Source organism: Camelus dromedarius, chromosome 7, assembly GCF_036321535.1.
Source record: "Camelus dromedarius isolate mCamDro1 chromosome 7, mCamDro1.pat, whole genome shotgun sequence".
In the NCBI taxonomy this organism is placed as follows: domain Eukaryota; kingdom Metazoa; phylum Chordata; class Mammalia; order Artiodactyla; family Camelidae; genus Camelus; species Camelus dromedarius.
In genome coordinates this window covers 57891733-57915954 of record NC_087442.1, presented here as the reverse complement: position 1 = coordinate 57915954, position 24222 = coordinate 57891733, and the positions used below count along the sequence as shown (strand labels likewise).

General features: G+C 39.1%; 1 protein-coding gene and 1 long non-coding RNA gene across 8 annotated transcripts in view; one reads left to right on the top strand and one right to left on the bottom strand.

Moving 5' to 3' along the window:
• UMAD1 (UBAP1-MVB12-associated (UMA) domain containing 1) overlaps positions 1-16151 on the top strand; it is a 194182-nt gene extending 178031 nt beyond the window's left edge. For all 3 annotated transcript variants that reach the window (XM_010979620.3, XM_031454950.2, XM_064487549.1), the window contains one exon: positions 15437-16151. In XM_010979620.3, coding sequence (XP_010977922.1) covers positions 15437-15694 — 258 coding nt within the window. In that variant the 3' untranslated portion in view covers positions 15695-16151. The remainder of the gene's footprint in view (positions 1-15436) is intronic.
• The window catches only part of LOC105088706 (uncharacterized), a 149582-nt gene that overhangs the window by 47828 nt on the left and 77532 nt on the right, over positions 1-24222 (bottom strand). For 2 of the 5 annotated variants that reach the window (XR_010381676.1, XR_004137780.2), the window contains exon 2: positions 12084-12176. The exons of 2 other annotated variants lie outside the window; for them this stretch is intronic. This is a non-coding gene — a long non-coding RNA (uncharacterized LOC105088706). Of the gene's footprint in view, positions 1-12083; positions 12177-13962; positions 14176-24222 lie in introns of all 5 variants that reach the window. One more of the 5 variants, XR_010381677.1, reaches the window with a different exon arrangement.

Genomic DNA, 24222 nt, shown 5'->3' with positions numbered 1-24222 from the left:
TCCTGGGTTGGTTGGCCATCATGAAAACCAAGCTGATCCATGGTAAAGTCGCCTGGTGGCCAAAAAGGAACTATGTTAGGCTCTTCCTACCACATCTCATCTTCCATTTCTGTCACTTAGCAGATGGCCTGTACTCACACTTTCACTTCTGATAGCCAGTCCTTCCCACTGCCAGTGAACTGCTTTCTTTCATATACATATATCCTTCTTACTCCCCTTCTCTACCAGATTTTGCTATTTAACGTCAGGAAAATTCTACCTTGTCACCTTCCTATTTATGGGAGGAAGAAAAAAAAAATCTTGATTAACACAGCTCTCCAGATTTCCTGGAGATACTTCCAATTAAAATACCCCATAACAAACCTACACCAGCAATCTTGAAAGTGCTCTGAGGTATCTTTCAGATTCTCTACTCAAGTTAAGCTTGTACAACTTAATTTGCCCTTTTCAAGTACTGACATTCAAGATAATTTTAATGTTTTACCTAATTTTGTTAGTCTGATTATAATCCTAATGTTATAATAATAATTTTCCTACATCTATTTACTGCAGATATGTAGGATTTCATCTCTATTGTGGACTCACTGGCCTGATATAGTCTGAGTTCTTAATAATTATAATGGTGATTTTTAGGCCATGATGTATTAGAAGATTTGACCACTAAGTATTTGTTTCTTATAATCAAGAGCAGAATGAAGTTAGGTATTTTTCCATGGTAGGAATCCTTTTCATAACGTTTGAAGTATCCTTTTAAGTTATATATACCCATCAGTTAGTACTTTCTTTCTAGTTATCATTTATATTGATTTATGTGATATTTCCTTTAAGAATTTTTACTAGTACAGAAGAGTTAGAGTCTAAGTCTCCTTGGAATCTTGGCCCTTTAGAGCTGATCATCTTGTCCAATTACCTCTTATTTCAGAGGAGTTAACTGAAACACAGAAACATTAAATGATTTGCTTAACAGGGGTTAAGTAGAGGCAGGAGTCCTTGGGACTTGGATCTACTGCTCTTTTTACTAAGTCTTGCAGATTAATTTTGCATTTGTACCAGAAATAGTATGTATTCTGATAATTACCTTATTCCTCCCTAAAAACTTAGGAATCTTGAAAAAGGATGACTCAAAGAATTGATTATACATTTATCAACTTTTCTATTGTTGATCTGAAAGCATTTTGTAACCCCACTTTGTATTACTATCTTTTGAGAAATTCCAAGCTGACTTACATATATACATATAGTGTGTCGTTCTGTTGAGGCATTTAAAATGTTTATAAATTAAACTTTTAAACTAAATTTTTTAAAATTTATCAAGCTATGTGCATTTTAAATTTTCCTCTCATGACTCTTTTGGATACAATTGTGGCTTCTTATTTTTAATCATTTCTTAGCATTATTCACCCTCTAGTTTGTTGAGTAATCTTTCCCCAACAGCAGGTAATGATATCTTGTACCCTTACAAACACAGAAAAAGGAATTACAGCATAGAGTTCCAGTGTGGGTGAAACATCTTAGGTTATGGAGCTGTTTCAAACAGGATTGAAATAGCATCAGTTATCCTCAGATTTTCATTCATAAAATATTAAGTTGGCAATGCTCCCTTTAACTATAATTTTTAAAACAAAGCAAAGTATTTTAAAAGTATACAAACAAATTTATTTTATCTAAACAAATCTGTAATTCAAAATAAACAGGAACTACAGTTTATGTTCTTCTCACTTCAGGCTCTTGCTAACTTTACTCTACATCATTAAATATTCTGTATTCCTCTATTCATTGGATCCTGACAATCCTTTTAGGATTATTTCCTAGAATTTCCACATAGTTGATTTTACTCTAGCTTAAAATATTGTCCTACAATAGCCAAAAGGTGGAAACAACCCAAATGTCTATCAATAGATGAAAGAATAAACAAAATATGGTGCACAATAGAATACTATTCAGCCTTTTAAAAAGGAATGAAATTCTGATACATGATATAACATATGCATGGTACCTGAAAATGTTACACTAAGTGAAATAAGCCAGACACTGAAGGACAAACAGTATATGGTTCCATCTCTATGTGGTACCTAGAATAGCAAAATAATAGAAAGTATAGTAGAGTGGTTACCGAGAGCTGAGGAAGGGAGGAATGGAGAGTTCTTTAATGGGGCAAAGTTTCTGTTAAGGATGATTAAAAAAAAAAAATTCTAGAGATGGATAGTGGTGATAATTGCACAACACTGTGAATGTTTTTAATGCCATTGAATTTTACACATAAAATTTATCATCTTAACCATTTTTATGCTGTGTATTTTACCACAATTAAATATATATATTATCCCAAGTTAGCCATCAGATATAATAATAGCACTCTCTTTGGGCTCTGATTGCGCCAAGAAGGGACTCAGCCTCCTGCCATTCCTAATTGCCCCTTCCTTCTCACACTGAGGCGGAGAAAACACAGCTGTATTTATTTTTCCAATCCTATCTTCTATTTTGAAACACGACCTTTTTGCAAATGAGAGCCAAGGTCAAGTGACACAGTTTGCTGCTCACCTCTTCGGTTTTCCAAACATTATTTTTCTACTGGAGTGCTGGGTTAGGTGCAGCATGCTAGGGTTACACTATCACTCAGATGCCCTCTGAGTGGACTCTCACTAGCTGACCTTCTTAATGTCTGGACTCAACTGGGTATGATGCATGTCCCTAAACTTGCATCTGGATAATAAGACATACAGTTGTGTATTCACCAACTATAATATTTCCAAGTGTGGGGACCATTCCACACATCAGATTCAAATTACAAAGGAAATAAGGTTTTTCTTAACAAATATGTCCCTATTTCTTAAAGAATTGTTTCCTGAGGTTAGAAAGAAGCTTATATGCAGGGTGAACATGAAATCTTACTGATAACTGTCCTTGAATTCTGGCTATGGGCACGACAATTCCAAGTGCACACTAAAATTATGTGTTTACATAATAATGGTAAAACAGTGACAAAATACAAACTTTGCAATTAAAGAACAGTAAAACAGATAAGGTTGTTGTCTGAAGACAGAAAGCTAAACATAAAATGATTGAGATCTGAATGTTTATTCTTAAAAATATATATTATACTTAGGTTATGAATTTATTAAACGTTCATTCTATCAAAGCATATGCCAAAAAAAACCCAGCATGTAGCTATTACTTAATATTTTTATATTTACTTTTTTTTGTATTCCCTGACAGTATCCTATGCTATTTTGTATTTCCTGCTAGTATCCTATGCTATGATTTCCATTCAGTCAATATCATAAAAGTGTAAATATTTGTTTTTATATCTAATTATATATTAACAGATATAAATATATTATCTTACTAGCTTTAAAAATAGAAAGTATTCCATTTTCTTTCTTATTGTATATGCAGACAGTTGAAGTACTTTATTGTTTTACAAAATGAAAATCATTAGAGTGACATTAATATTCAATGTGCTGAGGAGATGTGCAAGATCATTTTTCATTGTTTTCCTTTGAAATTATCTGGGGAAAAATATGATCTTGTTGCACTGCATCCTGAAGAAGCTGAATAGATATTTAAAATAAATAAAGCTCTATAAATGGGAAGCTGAGTAGAATCCAGTGTGACTAATAAGGAATATCAAGTTCTTTAGACCTGTGGTGTAAATAGCAAGCTAGTGAATTCGTGCACCAAAGCCTTAGCCCTTGTGGAACCTCGGTCTGATCAGATGCTACAGTTTTGTAATAAGCTGTTACATATTTTATCTGGCTAGGTGGATTTAACCTAGTAATAAGATGCTTAGTTGACCTATTACTTTAAACTCTGTTTCTATATGGCACAGTCAATATTTTTGGAACTTCAAACTCTACCCCAGATAACACTTTTCCATAGAGAAATTATTCAACTTAAGTGCTTAAAAAAAATCAGACAAGTAAGCTTTAAAATTATTTCTCTGGATAATGGCCTTTACACTGGAAGGGGAGCATTGGATTGTATGTCAGGAGACTCAGAGTACAAGTCTCCTGCAGTTAGTAGTGGTGACCTTAGGTGGTCCCTAAACTTTGAGCCTCAGAAGGTGAGAACAGAAACAGCTTCCCTATCAAATGTAGTGGGTCAGTGAGGCTCAAATTAAGTAACGCCCGTGAGACTACTACAGAAACCCTGTAAAGCACGAAACAGATGTTAGTTGCCATCTCTCCAAGATTCTGATTAGAACTTTTCTGATCTCACAGATCTAACTGAATTATCAAGCTGCTAAATCATACCAATAAGTTGTTTCCTCGAGCATTACAGAGCTTAGTAAATTTTAAAAACATGAGTTTGTTATATTTTAAATTTCCAGGTCATTTAATATCTACCTGACTTGGTTCTTTTTGTTTGTCTTTATTTTTGGGTGTGTTTAATACGCCTCTCTTTTTCAGTGTAAATGGAGTTGCTTTGGGAAGTAGAAATTGAGGGGGCCTTGCTCTCCTAATAAAGGCACCCCTTTTCCTCACCTGCATCCTGGGCAGGTGGAGAAATAAGACCAAAGAGCCAACAGAGAAACAAGATGGTGCCCTTTTCACTGATACAGCCTAGGCTGGAGGAGGCAGCTTAGCATAGTAGCTAAAATGGACTTTCGTGCCCCCAGTAAGCCACAGCTAGACCTGTGGGGAAAGTTTAAGTCAGCGCCGCGGATGCTCTTACTCTAGTACTTGTCTCCCCTTAGTCCAAGTAGAGAGAGAAGGAGAAAGACGTTCTCTAGGCCTCAGGACCTTGGATGGTTCAGTCTCCCCTGTGTAGAAACATGGACCCATGGCTGGCTTCTGCCAACCAGGTAACTCAGTCTGCCTCCTTGGGGAGAAATGGGGGTGGAGCAGAAGGCCAAGGTGCTTAAAGAAAACCCCTTTTTATGGAAACCAAAGAAAGAAGTTGTTTTCTTTAACAGCAGTGAACAGAAATTAAATAAATGGAATTTACCTACATATCCCCTCTCCTGCCCTCCTGTTCAGCTCTCTTCTCTGAGGCTTTCCTCCCCTTACAATGCTTACCTAGTCCCGCCACCCTGTTGCTGACACTGTACCCCATACCCCTGTCCCCAAGCACAGGCCACACTGCAGCTCCTTCAGACTGTGCCACACAGTAGCAGAGAAGTACTGGTTCCTGGGCAAGGCAGGTTGATGCTGCAGACTGAACGTGCTTCCCCCCCAAATTCTTAGGTTGAAGTTAATCCCCACTGTGAGAGTATTTGGAGGTAGGGGCTTTGGGAGGTGATTAGGTCATGAGGGTAAAACCCTCACGGATGAGATTAGGGCCCTTATAAAAAAGGATCTGGAGAGCTCCCTGGCCTCTTCTGCTGTTTGGTGTTATAGTGAAAAGAGGGCAGTCTATGAACCAGGAAGCAGGCCTTACCAGACACTGAATCTCCTGGTCCCTTGACTTTGGCCTTCCCATCTCCAGAGCCATGAAAAATAAATTCATGTTGTTTATAAGCCACCCACTCTAAGCAGCCTGAACAGACTCAGACAATTGATTAAGGGGAATTTGGAGTAGATACAGTTAGCTTCTGTCCTTCTCTCAGTGACTGGTAAGGTCTACAGTAAATGTATTTTCCAAACAGTTTCATCTCTATTGTGGCAGGACCTCGTTGAACTTCCTTCGGGAGACGTATTTGTGAAGTTGTTCATTTGTCAAGTCAAGAACAACTCATCTCATTCTTCAAGAAATAGATAGAGCTAGGGTCTCAAACTAGTTTCAAGTTCTGTCTGACATGAATCGCATGTCATTGATAATGTGAAACGGTAAAATCTTGTTAGGAAAAAGCAAATGCAGAAATCCAGGATCAGCATACTAACTGCTACCTTATTCTGAATAAATTTGAATATAAAATTTACGAAAACTTTTAATTTAGTCATTCAGTAATCGTGTATTGGTCACCTATAATGAGCCAAGGCTTGCACTGATTGCTACGGAAATGGAGAGGAAATCTTATTGTCCTTGGCTTTTAGCTGCCCATAGTTTTATGAGAGTGACAGTTAATTCTACTACAGTATGATATATATCATCAGAGAGGTATGCACAGACTAAGGGAACATACGGACAGGGACATGGCCCAGGTTTAAGGAGTTAGTTGGGGAAATCTTTCTAAAGGAGTCCTGATGTGCATCCTGTAAGGCAAGTTGAAACAGGCAAGATGAAGAGAGTAGAAAAAGAGAAAAGATGCCCTAATTTAGGCAAAAGTAATTGAAAATAAGACGAGGCTTAGAGCTAGAGAGCCTGGCCTGTTTGGGTAACAGCAACAGCTTAGATGGATGAAGAGTTTAGTGAATGGAAATAAAAGAAACCGGCGGGGTCAGCAGGGCCAGCTCATACCTTATGTGCTCTGATAAGGAGTCTGTGCTTTTCTCCAAAGGCATCGAGGAGTTTTAAGCAAGGAAGGGCATGTGTTTTAGATCTCACCAGTGATATAGAGAATGTTTATAGGGGGAAAGGCGAATGCAGGACACCCTAGTAACATGCACGGCAGGGGACCTTAGTGGCCTGCACTAAGAGAATGACACTGCACCTGAAGAGAAATGGATGAACTTGGGGAGACATTAAAAACATCACAGTCAGTAGGACTTGGTCATTTACTGGATGGAGGAGGTGAAAGGGAGAGAGACGTCAAAGATAATTCAGGTTTCTGTGTTGGGCAACCATGTGACCTTCACTAATACAGAAAATATGAGAAGAGCGTTATGTTTGGGGAAGACTTGGGAAAAAGATGAGAGCCAGGTTTAGTACAGGTTAAGATCCTTGTTGACTGTCCGGGGAAAATGTTTAATAGGACTTGAACATATGGGTTAGGAGCTGGAGATAGATAGAAATCTGGGTTTAAGATTGGGTGGGGTGTGTATACACATGCGCATATCTGCTGTTTACTGTAGGGGAGTGGAGGAGTGGGGCAGTAGGCTCTGTGGATATGGATAAGCTTATCCAGGGAAGTGTGCAGAGACTAAGAATAAAGGAACAGAAATGAGACAGTGGAAAATACCATTATTTCAGAAATAGGCAAATAGAGAGAGAGACACAGAAGGCGAAAACTAAGAAGTGGCACAGAAGCCAAGAAACAAAACCTCAGAGTCACCAGTCTTAAATGCAACAAAGAGATCATTTAAGATTAGCATTTCAAGTCATTTTCTGAGTTTAGCAACAGAGTGATTAAGAGTAACCTTGGAGGAATCAGTGGCAGTAGAGGGGCAGAGAGAGAAGGCGGATAGCAGTGGGTGAGGAATGAAGCAGATAGTGTCAACCATGGTCGCAGCCTGGCTGTGAAACAAAGTAGAAAGATAGTGTGGGAGTTCAGCGGGGGAGATGGCTGTGGGCCATAGAGATTTGGGAAGAACTTTCTGTAAAGGGTGAGTTGACTCCATGAAAGATGACCAATCAGAAGACACCTTCTAATTGATGAAGCTGGGCCGAGATTGATGTGGAGCACTGGGAACGGGTTAGTTTTGGATAAGAGGTGGGCACCGTGCCCACTGTGGCAGGAAGGAAGCACAGATGGGTTCAAACGCAGGTAAGGTTTTTGGGTGCAGCAGGTAGAGGTCCTCGGCTGACGGTTCCTATTTTCTCTGTTAAGTAGGCGGCTAGCTGACCTGCTGAAAGCAAGGAGGAAGGTGATGCTATTGGGCTGGAGAAGAGAAAGGGTGAAATCAGTGCTGTCAAGAATGAGTGTGGAAGGCTTACTGGGAAAATATGAGCTCTCTGGACAACTTAAGGTTAAAGATAATGAATTTTTTAAGCTTTCAAAATGTTTTTTAAAAAATTACTGGAACAGCCCTTTGTATTTTCAAAACCAGTATAAAACAGTCCCACATTGAACATGCTGTTTCTTGCTGGTTCATTTCCTAAAATGCTTCTCTTTCCTCTTTCTACTTCTGCCCCACACTCGTTGGCTAGTACACATTTTCCAACTTCAGTCAAGCCACTTTTCCAAGAATACATGGAACAGATTACAGAAGCGAGTGACAGTCGGCTGGCTTCCCCTTCTGCACTTGTATATATTCAGCTGGAGTTCTGAAAAGAGGAAGTCAGGAGAACTTTTTTCTTTTTCAAAGAACGGTGGGAGAAGCAGGAAGCACAAGCAGGTGGAAACACAGAGGGAAAAAGAAAGAAGAGGAAAGGGGAACAAATACTGAAACAAAACTCATGAGCCAAAATGTAAACTGAAATGATGTCAGACATCAAAAAGGAAAGGGAGCAAAGAAAATACCTGCTTTCTAACCTTGCCTCTTAATTTGCTACTGAAATATGCAGTATCCTTAATCTAGGAGCCCAAGTCACTAGGAACACAGAAGTTTTCAGTGAATTCAGCTTTCTTCTGCCTAATTTATCTGTATCAGTGGTAAAGTGTCCTGGGCTTTTGTTTGTTTCTTTGGCCCAATCCCTTAATTTAAAAATCAAGTTTGCTGTGCCGTATATACAATAGCCAAGACATGGAAGCAACCTAAATGTCCATCAACAGATGACTGGATAAAGAAGTTGTGATACATTTATACAGTGGAATACTACTCAGCCATAAAAAAGAATAAAATCGTGCCACTTGCAGCAATATGGATGGACCTAGAGATCATCATTCTAAGTGAAGTAAACCAGAAAGAGAAAAAAAAAATACCATATGATATCACTCATCTGTGGAATCTAAAGAAAGAAAAAAGAGGACACTAATGAACTCATGTACAAAACAGAAACAGACTCACAGACATAGTAAACAATCTTATGGTTACCGGGGGAAAGAGGGTGGGAAGGGATAAATTTGGGAGTTTGAGATTTGCAAATGTTAGCCATTATGTATAAAAACAGATTTTAAACACCCCACCAAACTTCTTCTGTATAGCACAGGGAACTATATACAATATCTTATAATAATCTTTAATGAAAAAGAATATGAAAATGAGTATGTATATGCACGACTGGGACATTGTGTTGTACACCAGAAACTGACACATTGTAACTGACTATGCTTCAATTTTTTTAAAATGTGGAATCTGGGAGAAAAAAATCAAGTCTGGTATGCCTAGAGATTCAGGGCCATTCAGAAATATTTAATGGGCACTTGTTATGTGCAGGTACTACTGTTCTGGGTAGTCGGGATTTGCAGAAAAATAGCAAACAGCCTCTACCTTTGCAATGTAACTTCTCCCAAGTGAAAGGAGACTATAGCTTAGGACTCCTGTAGCTGGAAGAGCCCAGTCCTCTGGCCTCCATCAGCTAGCTGGACATGTATTAGCAAGTAGCTTCTTAGAAGACATGAAACGCTTGAGTACTGTCTTGACTGTGCCATTGCTTGACTCACCTTTTCCTAACCTCTTGTCCCCTGATGCTTCTGACTCAGATTTGCCCCAGCCCCACCCCCATCAAGACGCTGAGGTAATGCAAGCAGATACCAGCTGAAGCCAGAATAGAATGGCTAGTTATCTGGGGAAATAAAGTGACAGTGTTGCCTGTTCAGGCTATTGTTCAAAGGAACATGTCTTTTATTTATAGACATTAGAATGTAAAGGCATAGACGGCCAGAGCTTGATACTACTTCTTACTGTAACTCGTTTCCTAGAAATGTGCTTGATGGAGCTACCTTCTTTGCATGTAAATTGAATGTGTTACTGGGTGTTTTATACCTGGTTTCATGTTCTTTTAATAGGTTCTATTACTATTGGGGTTAAGGCTGGTTTCTAAATTTTAATGCTTCAATATTTTGCTTTTATAGGACACTATTTTATCTCGACTTAGCTGAGGCACTGGTTGCAGAAAAAAAGCAGGAGGTTTTAAAAGTTGCCAAATATAGGTGATGTTCCTATTAATAAAACATTCATCCTTTAGTCGGGTATGGCCAAGTAGAAGTTTCCAAATTGTTAGCGGGTTTGCGAAGTTGGCGCCCCTTAATAGACTTCCTGGTGGTTAGAGGGGCTTTTGTGCCAGGAAAAATAGTAGTCTGTTCTTAAACCTGCATTTCCTTGCTTTCAAAGACCCAAGAGCGAGGTTCACAGGGATGCCACTAACCTTCTGTTGCTCCAGGGAAGTGACTTCATTTTTCTAAGCCTTTACTGAAAAGTGTTATGTGCCTTGTATTCTGGGAGTGTGTTTTTTTCCTAAGCTCTGAGAAGATTTTACAGATTGAACCTCATGAATTTTTACAGCCCCTCTCCAAGAAAGGGAGGAATAGTGCCTATAAACCACTTTGAATTATTTGAAACAAAGATAATAGGATGTGAGGCACCCAAGATAAACTTGGCCAATCCATTTTTTAACAGGTTAACGGATGAACAAGAAATAATTTTTCTACAAACATGAAAACAGCTGATTGGTTGTAAACTTTGTTGGTTGTAATGATACAGATAAGGAAATTTGTTTTCTCCCTGAAATTAAAAACCAAATTTGACATGGTATACTCATATTTAAACCATGTAAAGGCAAACAGTAATTTGAAAAAAAGCTTATTAAAGCTAGCTTATATTAAGGAACTTATACTCAAGAACATTATCATAGCAGCATTGCTGAGAACAGAATTCATCACAAAAATAACGAATATGCTTTACGAACATAATATTTGCAGTAATTTTTTTTAAAACTTGGCTATTAACCATAAGGTTAATTGATTCTTTTCTTTTTGCTCCATTGTGGTTAACATACTCATTCTTCCTTTTAAAGACCCATTTCATTATGCAAATAAAAAAATTGAAAGACTGTGTCTAAGAGACAAGTCTGCTTTTTGCAGGGGAACTCATGCACCTGTTTCAGCCCTCAGCCCCCACCTCTGCTTCCACTGGCTGCCAAGCTGGAGAGTTCTTGAGCAGGGTTAGTGGGTGTGGGGTCCTTGAATTTTGACTCACATTTTCTTTGTGCCTTACTCTTGTTTTGCCTTATAATTTCTCCCCTTCCAGCTCTCAGCATGCCAACAGCAGCTGCATCATGGCACTCACCCTGCTGCCAAGAGGGCAGCCAGCCTCCTTGGAGACTGTAACATTGCACTCTAGCCAACTGTTAAGAGAGAGACGCTGGAGTAAGACATCCAGCACAGCTGAAATTCAGATCCTTCTAGGGGGCCTTTAGTGGAACACTATGTCCATGGTTATTTTTTAAAGTTAACTTAACTGCTGTAAACTTTTTATTATGGAAGGTTTTCGGACATATACAAAGGTAGAAAGAATCCTGGAGTGCATTGCCACATACCCTCCTGTCTCTGCATTTCAACCATGATCAACTCATAGACAATCGTGTTTCAGTGTCCAGGGTGTTTTCCCCAGTGTTTATCCAGACTACTGGTAGATTCATTTCCAGGGATCAATGTCTCAAATTACAACTGCTTTCCCATCCTTCTCCAATCTAAGATCTGTCAGCTTAATGATTTTCCTAAAGGTGAAAGATATTAGAGTCTGTTTCCTTCTAAATTAAGCCAAGATGCTGTGTTAGGAAGTGTCATATTTTCCAATACTGTGCCCTTAATTTTCAAGGCTTTGTTCATTCAGTCAGCCAGTCTACCCAAAACATGGCTGAAGTGTGCAGGATCTCAGAATATAGAGCATTAAGGATCATGGAGTTTGATCCTCAGTTTTACCGCAACCTAGCTGTGTAACCTGAGACAACTTCCCTAACCTTTCTGTGCCTCAATGTCCTCTTGTTTTAACTTGAGACTAGTAAGAGAACACGCCCTAAAGAACTGATGAAAGCCTTCCATGAGTTAAAATACTTAAACTGCCTAGATGGAGCCTGACACAAAGTAAGTAAGTGTTCAATATATGCAAGTTGCTGTCATCATCACTGTTTTTGTCCCTCACCACTCATTTTACACATTAGAGAACTGCAGCCCAGGTGGGAGAAGCAACCCCATTCAGGTCATACAGCAGTTTTAGCAGGAGAGCTTAAACAAGAAACCACCTGTCTCAGTCCCTGTATTATACTAGGTATAGTTTGACATAGTCTTGTCTTCAAGGAATTATGCTCTGACCTTTAAGAATGGTTTGTACGGGAAAGGAAGAGGATTAATAAAAGCATGAACCAAAGAATAAATATTGCTGCCAGAGAGTTAAACCTTAGACATTGTCTGTTTAGAAAATGAAATGCTGTGGGTAACATACCTCCTTTTTAGTGGAGAAGGTGAGATTTTTAAGAATGCTTTTGTTTAAGAAAGGAGATGATTTGGCTGATGAAGCTGGAGAACATTCTGTACTCTAGGGAGAAAAAGAAGAAAGTTCCATTAGGGATGAGATCAGCAGACCTAGGGAACATTTGCCGGTGGGATTCTGAGAGAAGACAAGATAAGAGAGGACCACTAGTGAATGTCAACAACAAAAGAAATGGATGGACTTGACCTAAAGCCAAGAGGGGTCTGACATTCCTAAAGTTCTTATTTGTTCACTGACTTTAACATGTGCTAAGCATTATTCTACTTATTTACAAACATCAGTTCCTGCTCATAACAATGCTATGAAATGCGTGCTATTATTGATCTCATGATACAGCTAAGGAAACTGAGGCACAGAAATGTTAGATAACTTGTCCAAGGCCATTTGCTCATTAATAAGCAGGATCTGTACCCAGTTTGGCTCTAGACTCTGTGTTCTTAAAACACTCTGCCGTGCTGCTCCACGATAGCCAAAGCCCTGGATTGGTTTCCTTGAGGAAACCAGCGTATGGTGATGCCCTTTAAAGCGGCTGGAATTGTGGCATCACTACTCACTGATCCCTGTGCTCTCAGCGGACCCAGGGACGCTGAATATTTAAGTCCCAGTCAGGTTTCAGGAGGCAGATTCTGACCACTCATTACATACATGAGCCTTTCTAATAAGCTTTGTCATAACCAGGTGTGGTTCCATTTGTCCTAGCTGATATCCTAGAAAAGTACCCTGGTGTTTTATTCTCACATAAAGTTGTAAGATATCAAGCTCACCTCCTGATAGGGATGTGCCTGGTAACTTCATTCAGAGTCGTTCACTACACAAGTATTTCTTGAGAGCATCGGTGTTAAGTACTGGGGAAGGCCTGTGCAGGGAGCAGTTCCTTCGCTACAGAATCTGCCCGGAGTTTTCCTTTCTTAGAAACTTCTCTTTAGCATATCAACTGCCATTATTTCTCCCAACTTAAACAAAAAGAAAAATCAAAAGAAAGCTCTCCTGACCCCCACCTTCCCTTTCCTTTCCAGCTACTGGCCCATATCTCTTTTCCCATTTACAGCATAACATCTAGGCAACAGTCTGTTCTCGTGTTTGCCTTCACTTTCTTTCCTCTCATCCACTTTTAAACACACACCAAGCCGACTTTCTCCAACAGATCACATCCAGCTCCAGAATCAAATTACATCCCCCTGCCTACTAATAGCGTCACTTAGGTATCTGTCAGGCACTTGGAATGTCCAAAACTGAACTTTTTTTTTTCATTCATTTTGTTGGTGGGGGAGGTAATTAGATTTGTTTGTTTAGTTTAATGGAGGCACTGGGGATTGAACCCAGGACCTCGTGCCTGCTAAGCACATGCTGTACCTCTTGGAACTGAACTCGACCTTCCCACCCAAGCCCGCTCCCCCAACACTCTTTTCCTGTCCCTGTAAATGGAAACCCCATCTTTGCTGCTCAGGCCCAAAACTTTAGCTTCATCCTTGATTCAGCTCTTGCTGTCACATCCCACCGTCTATTCCAGGCTTTATCCTCAAAGTCTGTCCAAAATCCAACCATTTTCTCTCACCTTTACTATCACAACCCTAATCTACATCACAGTCAATCTCTCTTTCATAGCTGGTCTTCTTTCTTCCTTCCCTGACCCCTGTCTCCCGCCACTGCCAACCATCAACACAGCAACAGAATGATTCTTTTAAGACATCAGTCAGAATAGATCTCCTCTGCAAAAATACGTTCTTCAAAAAAATTTTGATCCCACATGCAACAATAGAGATGAATCTCACACATTTAGTGTTGAGTAGGAAAAAAGCCAGAAACAAAAGAGCTCATACGGTATGATTACCTTCATTTAAAATACAAAAATAGGTGAACCAATCTGTGCTCTTGGAAGTCAGGATGGTGATGGAGGGGGTGGAGAGCAGGTTGTGACTGAAAGAGAGCACCTGGAGGGTCATTTCTCTTTCTTGATCTGAGTACTGGTTGCTCACAGTGTTTTGTTGGGTAAAATTTAGCCAGGTGTCCACTACGGTGTATCCCTTCCTGTCTGTATTTTACACTTCAACAAAAAGTATTATAAAATTGTTACTTCTTAACACAGAAAATTGTTCTCTAGAGTTAGAGATACAAATTTATCAGCATTTATAATCATTATAATCTAAGCCCTATGCAGACAAAAATCTTATCTGCTTTCATTTATTCAGTATTTATCGAGTGGTGGACGCTCATTTTGGCGTTTGAGATACAGCAGTGAACATGAGAGACAAAAACTCCTTAAGCTTCTGAGGGATGATAATCAGAATAAATTCTATAGCATATAACCAGGTACTAAAGGCTTTGCAGAGGACACAGCAGGAGAGGAAGATGGGGAATGTTGGAGTGGAGGAGGTAACGGGGCAGAGTACAGTCTAACTGAGAGTCAGAAAAGGCCTCACTGAGAAGGTGACATGTGGGCCAACGCTTGGAAGGAGTGGAGGGAAGGAGCCCATGTTTATCTGGGACTGGACAGCCAAGGCCTGCGGCAGGAACAGCTGGGTGTGCAGGAGCAACGCAAGGAGGCAGAGGGACTGGAGAGGAGTGAGCCTGGCGCTGCATGTCTTTTGGGAAACCCTTGTATGCAAGATACACCGATTTTAAAGAAATTAGGTAACACTGCATTTTAGTTCCAGTGAAGGTCAAGCAATCAGTATTTCTGGTGCACGGTACTCACGTTAGAGGTAAATTTCAAGTGTGTATCAGGGTGAAGCAGTGAAGTATTCAAGGCAGAGAATACAAGGATGTGTGAGGTAGATCGCTTGCCCTCAAGGACCCTGGATTCTAGTTGGGGATAAGATATATGCATATGAAACAGCAACTAGCAAGGATACATTAAAAAATGCCAAATAATATCCTGGGTAATTTCCCCCATAACCACTCTGAAGTGGGCAAGGTCACTTTGGACTATGTTGATAGAAAATTTCACAGGGAATCTGGGGATTCTGGAGAGCCTGAAAGCATACATCAGATTTGGGAAAGCAGAGACAGACTTCATGGACATGACCTGGGCTAGGAATACAGCTTGAGTGCCAGTTTGTATTGGAGGGACCCGTAGGTGGTCAGTCTGAGTAAGAGAAGAGCTTAGAGTTCATGTCAAAGCCTGGTGGAGATATAGATGATGTATCATTCAAGTAAGTAAATAGCTGCATTCTAATCTGGGAATATTTATATATTTCACATTTCTCAATCATTTTGATATGTTAATACCACATTTTGATATATTAATGCCAGCTAACCTCAAAGTCCATAAGGTCTAAATGACTTAAATATACATGTATTTTTAGACCGGCAAAGAAAACTCATCCAGTGTGACTGTAGCAAGCCCCGAGACGGATAATAAGGCAGGCCAGACTCTGGAAAACAGCTCGTTGATGGCCGAGCTTCTGAGCGACGTACCCTTCACCTTGGCCCCACATGTGCTGGCCGTGCAGGGCACCATCAGTGACCTTCCTGACCACTTACTCTCCTGTGATGTCAGCGAAAACTTATCAAGGTTTTGGTATGATTTCACTCTTGAAAACTCAGTGCTCTATGACTCGTAATCTTTATGTCTGTTTGCACCTTAACAGCTTCAAAACAAAAAAAGGTTGCCTATTTTATTTAACCTGTTGGATGTTCTTTGCCATTTCACTGTTGAAAGTCCTTCAAAGGGCCTCAGAAGTGCAAAGATCATAAAGCAAATATTACATTCATGGCTCTATTTTTAAAAAATAAACCATATCTATATAAAAATTGAACTTAAGATCAACTTCCTTTCCCTCAAATAAATAGAAAAATTAGGTTCTCAAGGTTTTATGAAAGGAGTAGATTCTGTCAACTGGTCTCTCAAAATACAGCGCCTCAGATTTATCTTAGAAGAGCTGTGAAAAAGAACTGAGGCGTTTTCCCTTAGTTACCACAACTCTGAAGCCTAAGCTTAGAGTGAGTGTGAGTTCTCTCCTCTGGTCTGAATTAACGTTATCCTCTTTCTGCTTCCACTGTGTTTATGAATGAAGTCAGGGGGGAAAAAGTTGCCAGTGAGCTTAATTTCATCAGTCTTGATTTAGACATTGATGTGGAAATATAAACCTTTTCCTAAAAAGCAGTGGTGGTCTGCTGATGTAAGAATGCTGTAACAAGAATGCTCTGGGTGCTGCTTTCTTTCAAGTGAGACTGATAGTTTTCAGTTTCCTTAAATCCATGGCAGCCCTTTTCCCCTTGAAGGAATCCTGGGTCCCTGCCTTTTTCTTTTGCTACTTGAGGTTGGGCTTTCTCACCAGCTTCCCAAAGAACTTTCCCTGCTTCTGCCTCACTTGGCATTTGCTCTCCCACCACATATGTTCCCAGTTTATGAAGACATCCACATTTCCTTTCAACCTCTCTGCCTCTTGAAGCAAAACATCTCATGATGATGCAGATTATTGCTGATAACACCCTTATTGAGAAATCTGTTGGCCACAATGCAGATGGAAATGTTTTCCTGCTAGAAAAGCTGCAATCAGCTCATTTCCAATTAAGAGTGTCTGCAAAACACCTAGCTATGACTTGTCATTTGTGAATATCTATTATTTTTTCCAAGTAAAACAGAAAGGAACAGCCATTGGTCAATAAATTGTAAAGGGAAGAGGTAAACTGTGATAGTGTATTCTATGCCATGGAATATTTAAATCATATTTGTTCTGATTAGTAGCAATAGAATTTACTGATTCTGTGCCAAATCTTAAAAACATTTTCACAAAGAGGGAGTGCCATAGCAAAACTGAACACTGTGCATAAAGTTACGTGAATTATTCAAGTTTCAATGTGTTATGCATGTTTGTTTAATAAATGTGGCATGGTCTTAATAAAAATGCTATATTATTTAAAAGTTAAAGGAACATTTCTATTGACAAAAATATGCCTCATTTACAAAAATGTTACTGTATGAGGTGAATAAATTATGAATTTATTTATAAAATAAATTAGATCTTCACATAGTTTTCATAAAACATGTCTAGGAAATCTAACTTATTACTAAGGCAAATGTGAACATTTTGTAGTTTTTGTGAACACAGATCTTTTCAATATCCATGTTAATGTATCTTAAAGCCCAATGTAAGCATTTCATCATTTTGTCTAATATATGTGTTAAATTTTGTCTAAAATACTTGTACATTTCATTCATATGTATGTCTACTGTGTTATAAAGATACTTGTAAGTATTTTCATTTGTCTATAAAAGATTGTTATATTTAAATAAACATGAATTTTTAAAAAACTGATTTTTTGATTATTTTCAGATCCAGAAAAATGGTTTTCTTTGCATTTATTATTCATATCTGAGTGCCAGTTACTGATTCTTCAGGAAGCTAAGGCTTAAGTACATTGTTTTTGTAGTGCAGAGAAATGTATGAAACTTACTCTTATGTGTAAACTTTAAAGAACAGCATTGAAAATGGTAGATCACTAGCTTACTAAGACTGGAGAGATTTGGGAGAGATCATGTGACCATCTCCAAGTAGATCCCCATCGTCCCAATTTTGTAAGAGCCAGTCTTAATGATCTATTTTTAATGAAAAAAAATTGTGAAAGTGGCCATTTTAACTTATATAAATCAATGTCACTTTTAAAACTGGAAAAAATAGTAGAAATCAACCAGCCAACTGAACTCCACTTTATGCAAGAGAAACTAGACGCCTAGAAAGGTTAAATGATTTGTCACCTAGTTAGTGATAAATAAATGTTTACTTTAATAGTGTTAATAATAGTAACATAAATGATAACACAGCTTGTGTGCTCTGGTACATGTGAGGCAGCCAGCAAGAGTCTGTAATGGCTCCCTTACAAGCTGTGAGAATCTGAGCTCGTCCCCTAATTTCTGCTGTCCTTAGTTCCCTCGCTTGTTAAATACTAACTGTATATACCTTGCAGAGTTGTGTTAGGTTTTAGATGGTGTATGTCCAGTGCCTGGCAGCATAAATCTTGAACACACCATGGCGTTCTGGGAAAGGGAGCTCTTATAATTCTCATTACTAACCACATACATACAATAGTCTAATGACATACAAAATATGTACTAACTGAACTCCTTATAGAGTAACATAAAAATAAATAACCACCTACATCTACTGTAGATCCTCCTTGCCCCATAATTTTTTCTATATTAAATACCTAAGAAAAATTTTCCTAAAATATGTTGGTTGACTCTAATATAATTCCTTAGTTAAGGATTCCATAGGGAATACTTCTTTTTCCCTCTTATTATCAAGCATCATGGTCCCTTTCTTCAATACAAGTTATCATTGTAAAGTACTGTAGGTATAGAATGTACAAGTGATTTTACTGAATCTTATTTTTAACCCTAAAATATATTCAGGAAGTTCCATGCATTTTTTTTCTCAGTTTTCATTTGCATCCTTTCCTAAGGACAGAATTAAGTGATTCTGACCAATTTATTATTCTGGTTAATTAAGTTTTGATTAACTTAATTCTAGAAACCCAAATAGTTTAAGTAAACATTCATTGACATCAACACTTCTTTTCCCTCTTTCTCCAAGTAAAATGATAAATTGATATCAGTATGAAAGAAATATCTTCTAAAATTCCCAGAGATCTGATTTCTTACAATACTAAAGGACAGAATGGAATAGCAAAGAAATAATCTCATCCATGTCCTAAAAACAGTGGTATATCAGACCCTACCCACTTACCTCTCATGGTCACAATTGACTGATAAATAAAACACTAATATATAACAAAAAATGTTAACCTTCAGAGGTTAATATAGTGTCCTATTAATAATGTCCATAATATTCACAGGCAATGTAAGGGTATTGGATACATAGTTGAAGGATGTTATGCTTGTTAAAAAAGCTGTTGAGAAATGTGGGTTTGTGGACATTGTCTTTTGAGCATTTGTGTCACATTACTAAGGACATGACCTATATATTATTGGGAGATCAAAAACTCTCAGAACAGATCTGACTCCACTCATACTACATTAGCCTGAAAGAGAGTATTCTTCTGTGTCAGGAAAATGACTCTTGATGCCATATAGTTTGGTGGATGGGGAGGGTGAAAACAAGAAAAAGAAAGATGTATTGATTGATGCACAGGAACTCTGCTACTATTGCTAGTTAATATAGCAATCTCTTAATCATTTCTTTTAAATTTAATAAATGTTTTATTTTAGAATCTGTAGTTACAGATTTATAGCAAAGTTATGAAAATAGTGCAGAGTTCTTGTATACCTCGCAGCCAGGTTCCACTATTGTGAACATTTTACATTACTTACATACATTTGCTACAACTAAGGAACAAACATTGGGACTTACTATTATCTAAAGTCCACACTCTATTCAGATTTCTGTTTCCCTCTAATGCCCTTTGGCTCTTCTAGCATCCTATCCAGGATAACACATTCCATTTATTCATCATGTCTCCTTAGCCTCCTTTTGGCTCTGACAATTTCTCAGACACTTCTTGTTTATGATGGCCATAACAGTTTTGTGGAGTACTGGTCAGGTATTTTGTAGAATGTCCCTCAACTGGGGCAAAATTTAATCTAATTCAAATGGTGAGATCACAGCTGTGGGGTTTGGGACGAAGACTGCAAAGGTGAAGTGCCCTTCAATGAGGTCATATCATAGGAAGGATACAGGCTATCAACATGACATTACCTGTTAACCATCATCACCTGGGCAAGGTAGTGTTTGCCAGGTTCCTCCACTGTAAAGTAACTCTCTCCCCATCCTTTTTAAACTAATCTTTGGAACTAAATCACAAAGTGTAGCCCACACTCAAAGGGCAGGGAATTAAGTTCCACTTCCTTGAGAAGTGAGTATCCACATAAATTAGTTGGAATTCTTCCGTATGAGACATAACTCCTCTCCAATTTGTTCATTTATTTATCACTTACTTCTTTTATATCGGGACTCATGAATATTTTTTTTCCCAAATCTTTATCATTGGTGGCCAAGAGACATTTACATTTTTATAAAAGTTAATAAAGATAGTTTGGAACATTTTACAAGATGCAGATGAATATGATTTGATATTGGATATGATAAAATATTCTATAATTTCCTCAGAATTCATCTTCCTATAAATATCAGATGTGTTTTTCCCTAACTTGCCATGACTGTAACTGTATCCACAATAGACCTTCCCTGCAAAGCTACAAGTGTTGCATTGTGAGTGGAGCCCTCTTACGTACTTGGCCTTTCCTACCTCATTCAGATGATGATTGCATCTTACACTCTTCTCTACAACAGACTTTTTTTTGGTAAAAGCAAAGTTGGAGCTCCTTAAGTTTCTTAAGAAAGAATGATTCATTTACAGCCTTTGAGAAGTAATTTTAAGAAGCAGTAGAAGGAAACTGTCTTTTATCAGAGGAAGGAAATGCCCAAAAAACTCCTATTTTTCCTCCTGATTCACCACAACTCACTCTGTTGCTAAAACAAAGTTGATCTCATCCAATTTCAGAGGGGGTTGGGGATGATGGGGTGAGGGGGTGGGGAGGGTGGGAATCAATCAAAGTAAGAAGTATCATATTTGTCCTTGGAAGAGACCTGAATACAGTTCTTTGTCAAAAATTTGCCCAGTCCCAACTTTCACCCCTACAAAGGAAATAAATTCCTTACAATCAAAGGTAAAGCTATGGATAATTACATCCAGAACACCCCATCAGTCCAGCAACTCTGAACCAGGCCCACAGACAGTCTGTTGGTTACTGCCCAGGTCAGAGAGGGAGTCAGACAATAGACCATTTCAGAGGTCAGTTAAGGAGATGGCCTCCCACTTAGGCCTGCTGCCAGGGACGGACAATCCAGTGTTTGACATCTGGGTTCTGCAGCTGCCAAGTCTACCCCTTGTGTGGCTGCAGGTGTTGGCTCTAACTCTGAGACACGTGGACGAGGGAACAGGGTGATGTCGGTTTCATTGTGCCTATATGTGTTTCTGTATTGTATGGCTTTTCTTTCGCTCTTGTTTTCCAAAACGTACATAATTTATTTTGTTTCAAAATTAATGTATTTCTGCATTATGGCAAGGAACATTTGGGAAGCTAACAAAGAAGAAGCTTTTGTTCAAGAACAAGAGCAAAACAAAGCCAAGTGCTTATACCTACAGGGTACACTGTACACTAAGGTGCTGTGTGTGGCATTGTTAGCTTAGCCATTTGAATAGGCCTTCTCAGGACCAAAACCACAGAAATGGATGCTGAGAAGCAAACAGGGAGGTGGGCTAAGACAAAGCCTAAACACTCATTCTTTTCCCCCCAGTCTCCCCTGCCATCCTTGTTTTGGATCTTCACGAGAATTTGTGTTTATCAATCTGTATTTCTGAACTTGAAACAGACTGTATCTAGTTTTCTGTCTCACACTCTACCAGCTATAATCATCAGTTAACGCAGCTTAGGACAGTAACCCTAAACTCTCCTCGTCTTCTTGCAGGAGACTTAGCTCCTGTTTGTGAGGCACATCTAGATGTTTCTACCTCAAGTAGGTATTAAAGATTCTGAACACTAAAGATATGGGTAGTAGAAGTGAAGATGATTAAGAGAAAGGAACTAACCTGGTGAGAATTATGAAGAGTCAATAGTCAGCAGCCTTTATCTATGCCTGTTATTTCCGTAGTTCAACATACACTTCCTCCTGGTTCTGCCTACTTCATAGCCTGTAACATTGAATCTGAGTTTATTGGAGAAGGAGTCATCTTATTGAATCTTTATTCTAAGGAGAAATGCTTGACTCCTTAGGCCAATGTTTCTCCATCTTGAAAAGCCAATGTGCCCTACATTGTTTTTTTCACTATACCCTCTCTCAATTCCACCAGCCAAGAAACATTTTGACAGGTTTTAGTTCGTAATTTCTATTCCAAAGACAGGAGGTAAATTGAATGTGCTTTTTCCAAGTACAGCCACCACCCCTCTTCCCTTTAGAACCTGGGCTTTCTTGTTGATGTTTTATCAGACTGTGCTTAGCACATAATAAATCCTCAATCAGGATTTGTTGAATGATTAAGTGAACCAATGAAACAAATCATTAAAGGATCTATAAATGAGACTTCCCAAAAGCAAAGGGATAGAATTTTGAAACTTTTGTCATTTTTCAGGCCCTGGTAAGTTCCCCAAATGTTCTTGCTGTGTTTACACAGCTGAAAGGAATGCTCAGTTTACCAAGCTTCTACAAATTGTGCCTTTTGTCTGTTTTGGGTATTCTCCATGTTTTTCAGGTTGTGTTTTCCTCTGCCCATAATGATTATGTAGGTCCTCGTGATGAGTAAGAACTGACTCCACACAATGCGGTGTATTTTGGTGCTGCTGTGGGTTAACTCATTTGAGGTTTTATCCAGCTGCCTACATTCCCTTGTGTGTTTTTGGTTATGTTTGTCTATATTCTTGTCCCAGAGCTTATTAATCCTCTCTGACCTGTTTCTGAAAATGTTTTCCTTTTTCATATGCTTTCCTTTGGGCACATTTGGGTATTTTCAGTGACCTTGTTTTAGAAAAAGACTTTTTTCTAGGACTGATGGTGCACCTCTTTTATTTCCCGTCTGGATCTGCCTCACGCTCCCACTCAACCACTTCTCTTCCCGTGCCACATAAACATGTTTAGATCTTTCTACTCCACCTCCAGCTGAAAACTTTTTCCTTCTCTTAGTGTCAAGCTCCTTGAAAGAGTGGTTTATATTTGTGTCTCTACTTCCTTCCTTTCTCTTCACTCATCACCCTTCTGTTATCTGATTTCCCATCCCTGGTTAGAACCTCCATGGAACTGGTTCACACAAGAGCCACCTCCAACCTGCCAAATGCCTTATGTCTATTGCTTGGAGGCAGTTATCTGGCTGGATTAACTCCACTCTCCTGAAATTGTCTTCACCCTTAATTGCTGTGACCCTGCTTTTCTGGTTTTCCTTCTGCCTCTGTGACCATTCCGTCTTGGACCACTGGAGACTTCTTTTCCTCACTCCAGCATCCCATCTGTGGCTCTCTTCCATGCCCTTTCTGTCCTCTCCCTGCACAATCACATTCACTCCTATCTGCCACTGTTGGCACCCAAATTGATCTCTATCCCAGAACTCACTAGTTCCATGCCCATATCCATAGTTTGCTATCAGACATCTCTCTTGACTCCCACTCTCAGCTTCTAGAGCAGACAAGGTAGCTGTTGCTTTTATTTGTTCCACACTCTTTCCCACCTTCCTCTTCTGCTTCCCTTTTCTTTGGGGAATTCCTTCTTCACTTCATGTGGTCCTGGTGGGAAGCAGTATACTTGTTACCGTTCTGTACCCCAGGGGACAGACACATAGCCTGACCTGGTCCAGTCAGCATCCCTCCATCTGCTGATAGCAGCTGTAAGGATAAAGCAGCACCTCTCCTTGTGTAACTGCTGACGGCCATCCTGCCCTCCATGTTTCAAAGTCCTGATCGTATCCTTTGAGGCCCTGAGTTACCCTAGCAGAAAACCTAGGAGTCTCTCCATTCTTCCTTTGTGTTCTCCTCCATACTAAATGAATAATAAACTTTTGTTAATTTTTATGTTAAGAGACAGGTCTCTCAAACAGATATCTCCATACCTACCGCCCCAGTTTGGCTCAGGCCTGTGTCATCTCCTCACTGATATCCCTGCATCCAGTTTAGCCCCCTCCCATTCATCCTCTATCCAAAAGCCAAAAAGAACTTACTAAAAAAAACAGATTAAAGCCCTCAACAGCTCTCCAGCATCTGCTAAAGAACTGAAGCACTTTCAGGCAAACAGGGGCCCCCAACTGCCTGTCTAACTTCATCTCTTCTTCTTTTGTTTGTTTTGTTGTTTGTTTGTTTTCTGGTCATAAAAGATTTTTTATGGTATACTTTATGGAATATAGTGAATGTGAGATGTAAGATCATGATACAAAGCAATTTCAAATCCTCTTGAAAGTCAGCCGAGCCCTCAGCGCTCTGCAGATGTAAAACCACTGGTGAGACTCACTAAAAGCAGTGTGACAAGTACCGAAAGAGGCTTTTTGTGAACACTTAAAACTAGAGCATCTTTTAAGTGCAAAACCACACCACATGACACATACGCAGCAACAAGGCAAAAACGTTATTTTCATTAGTCACTAGTTAACA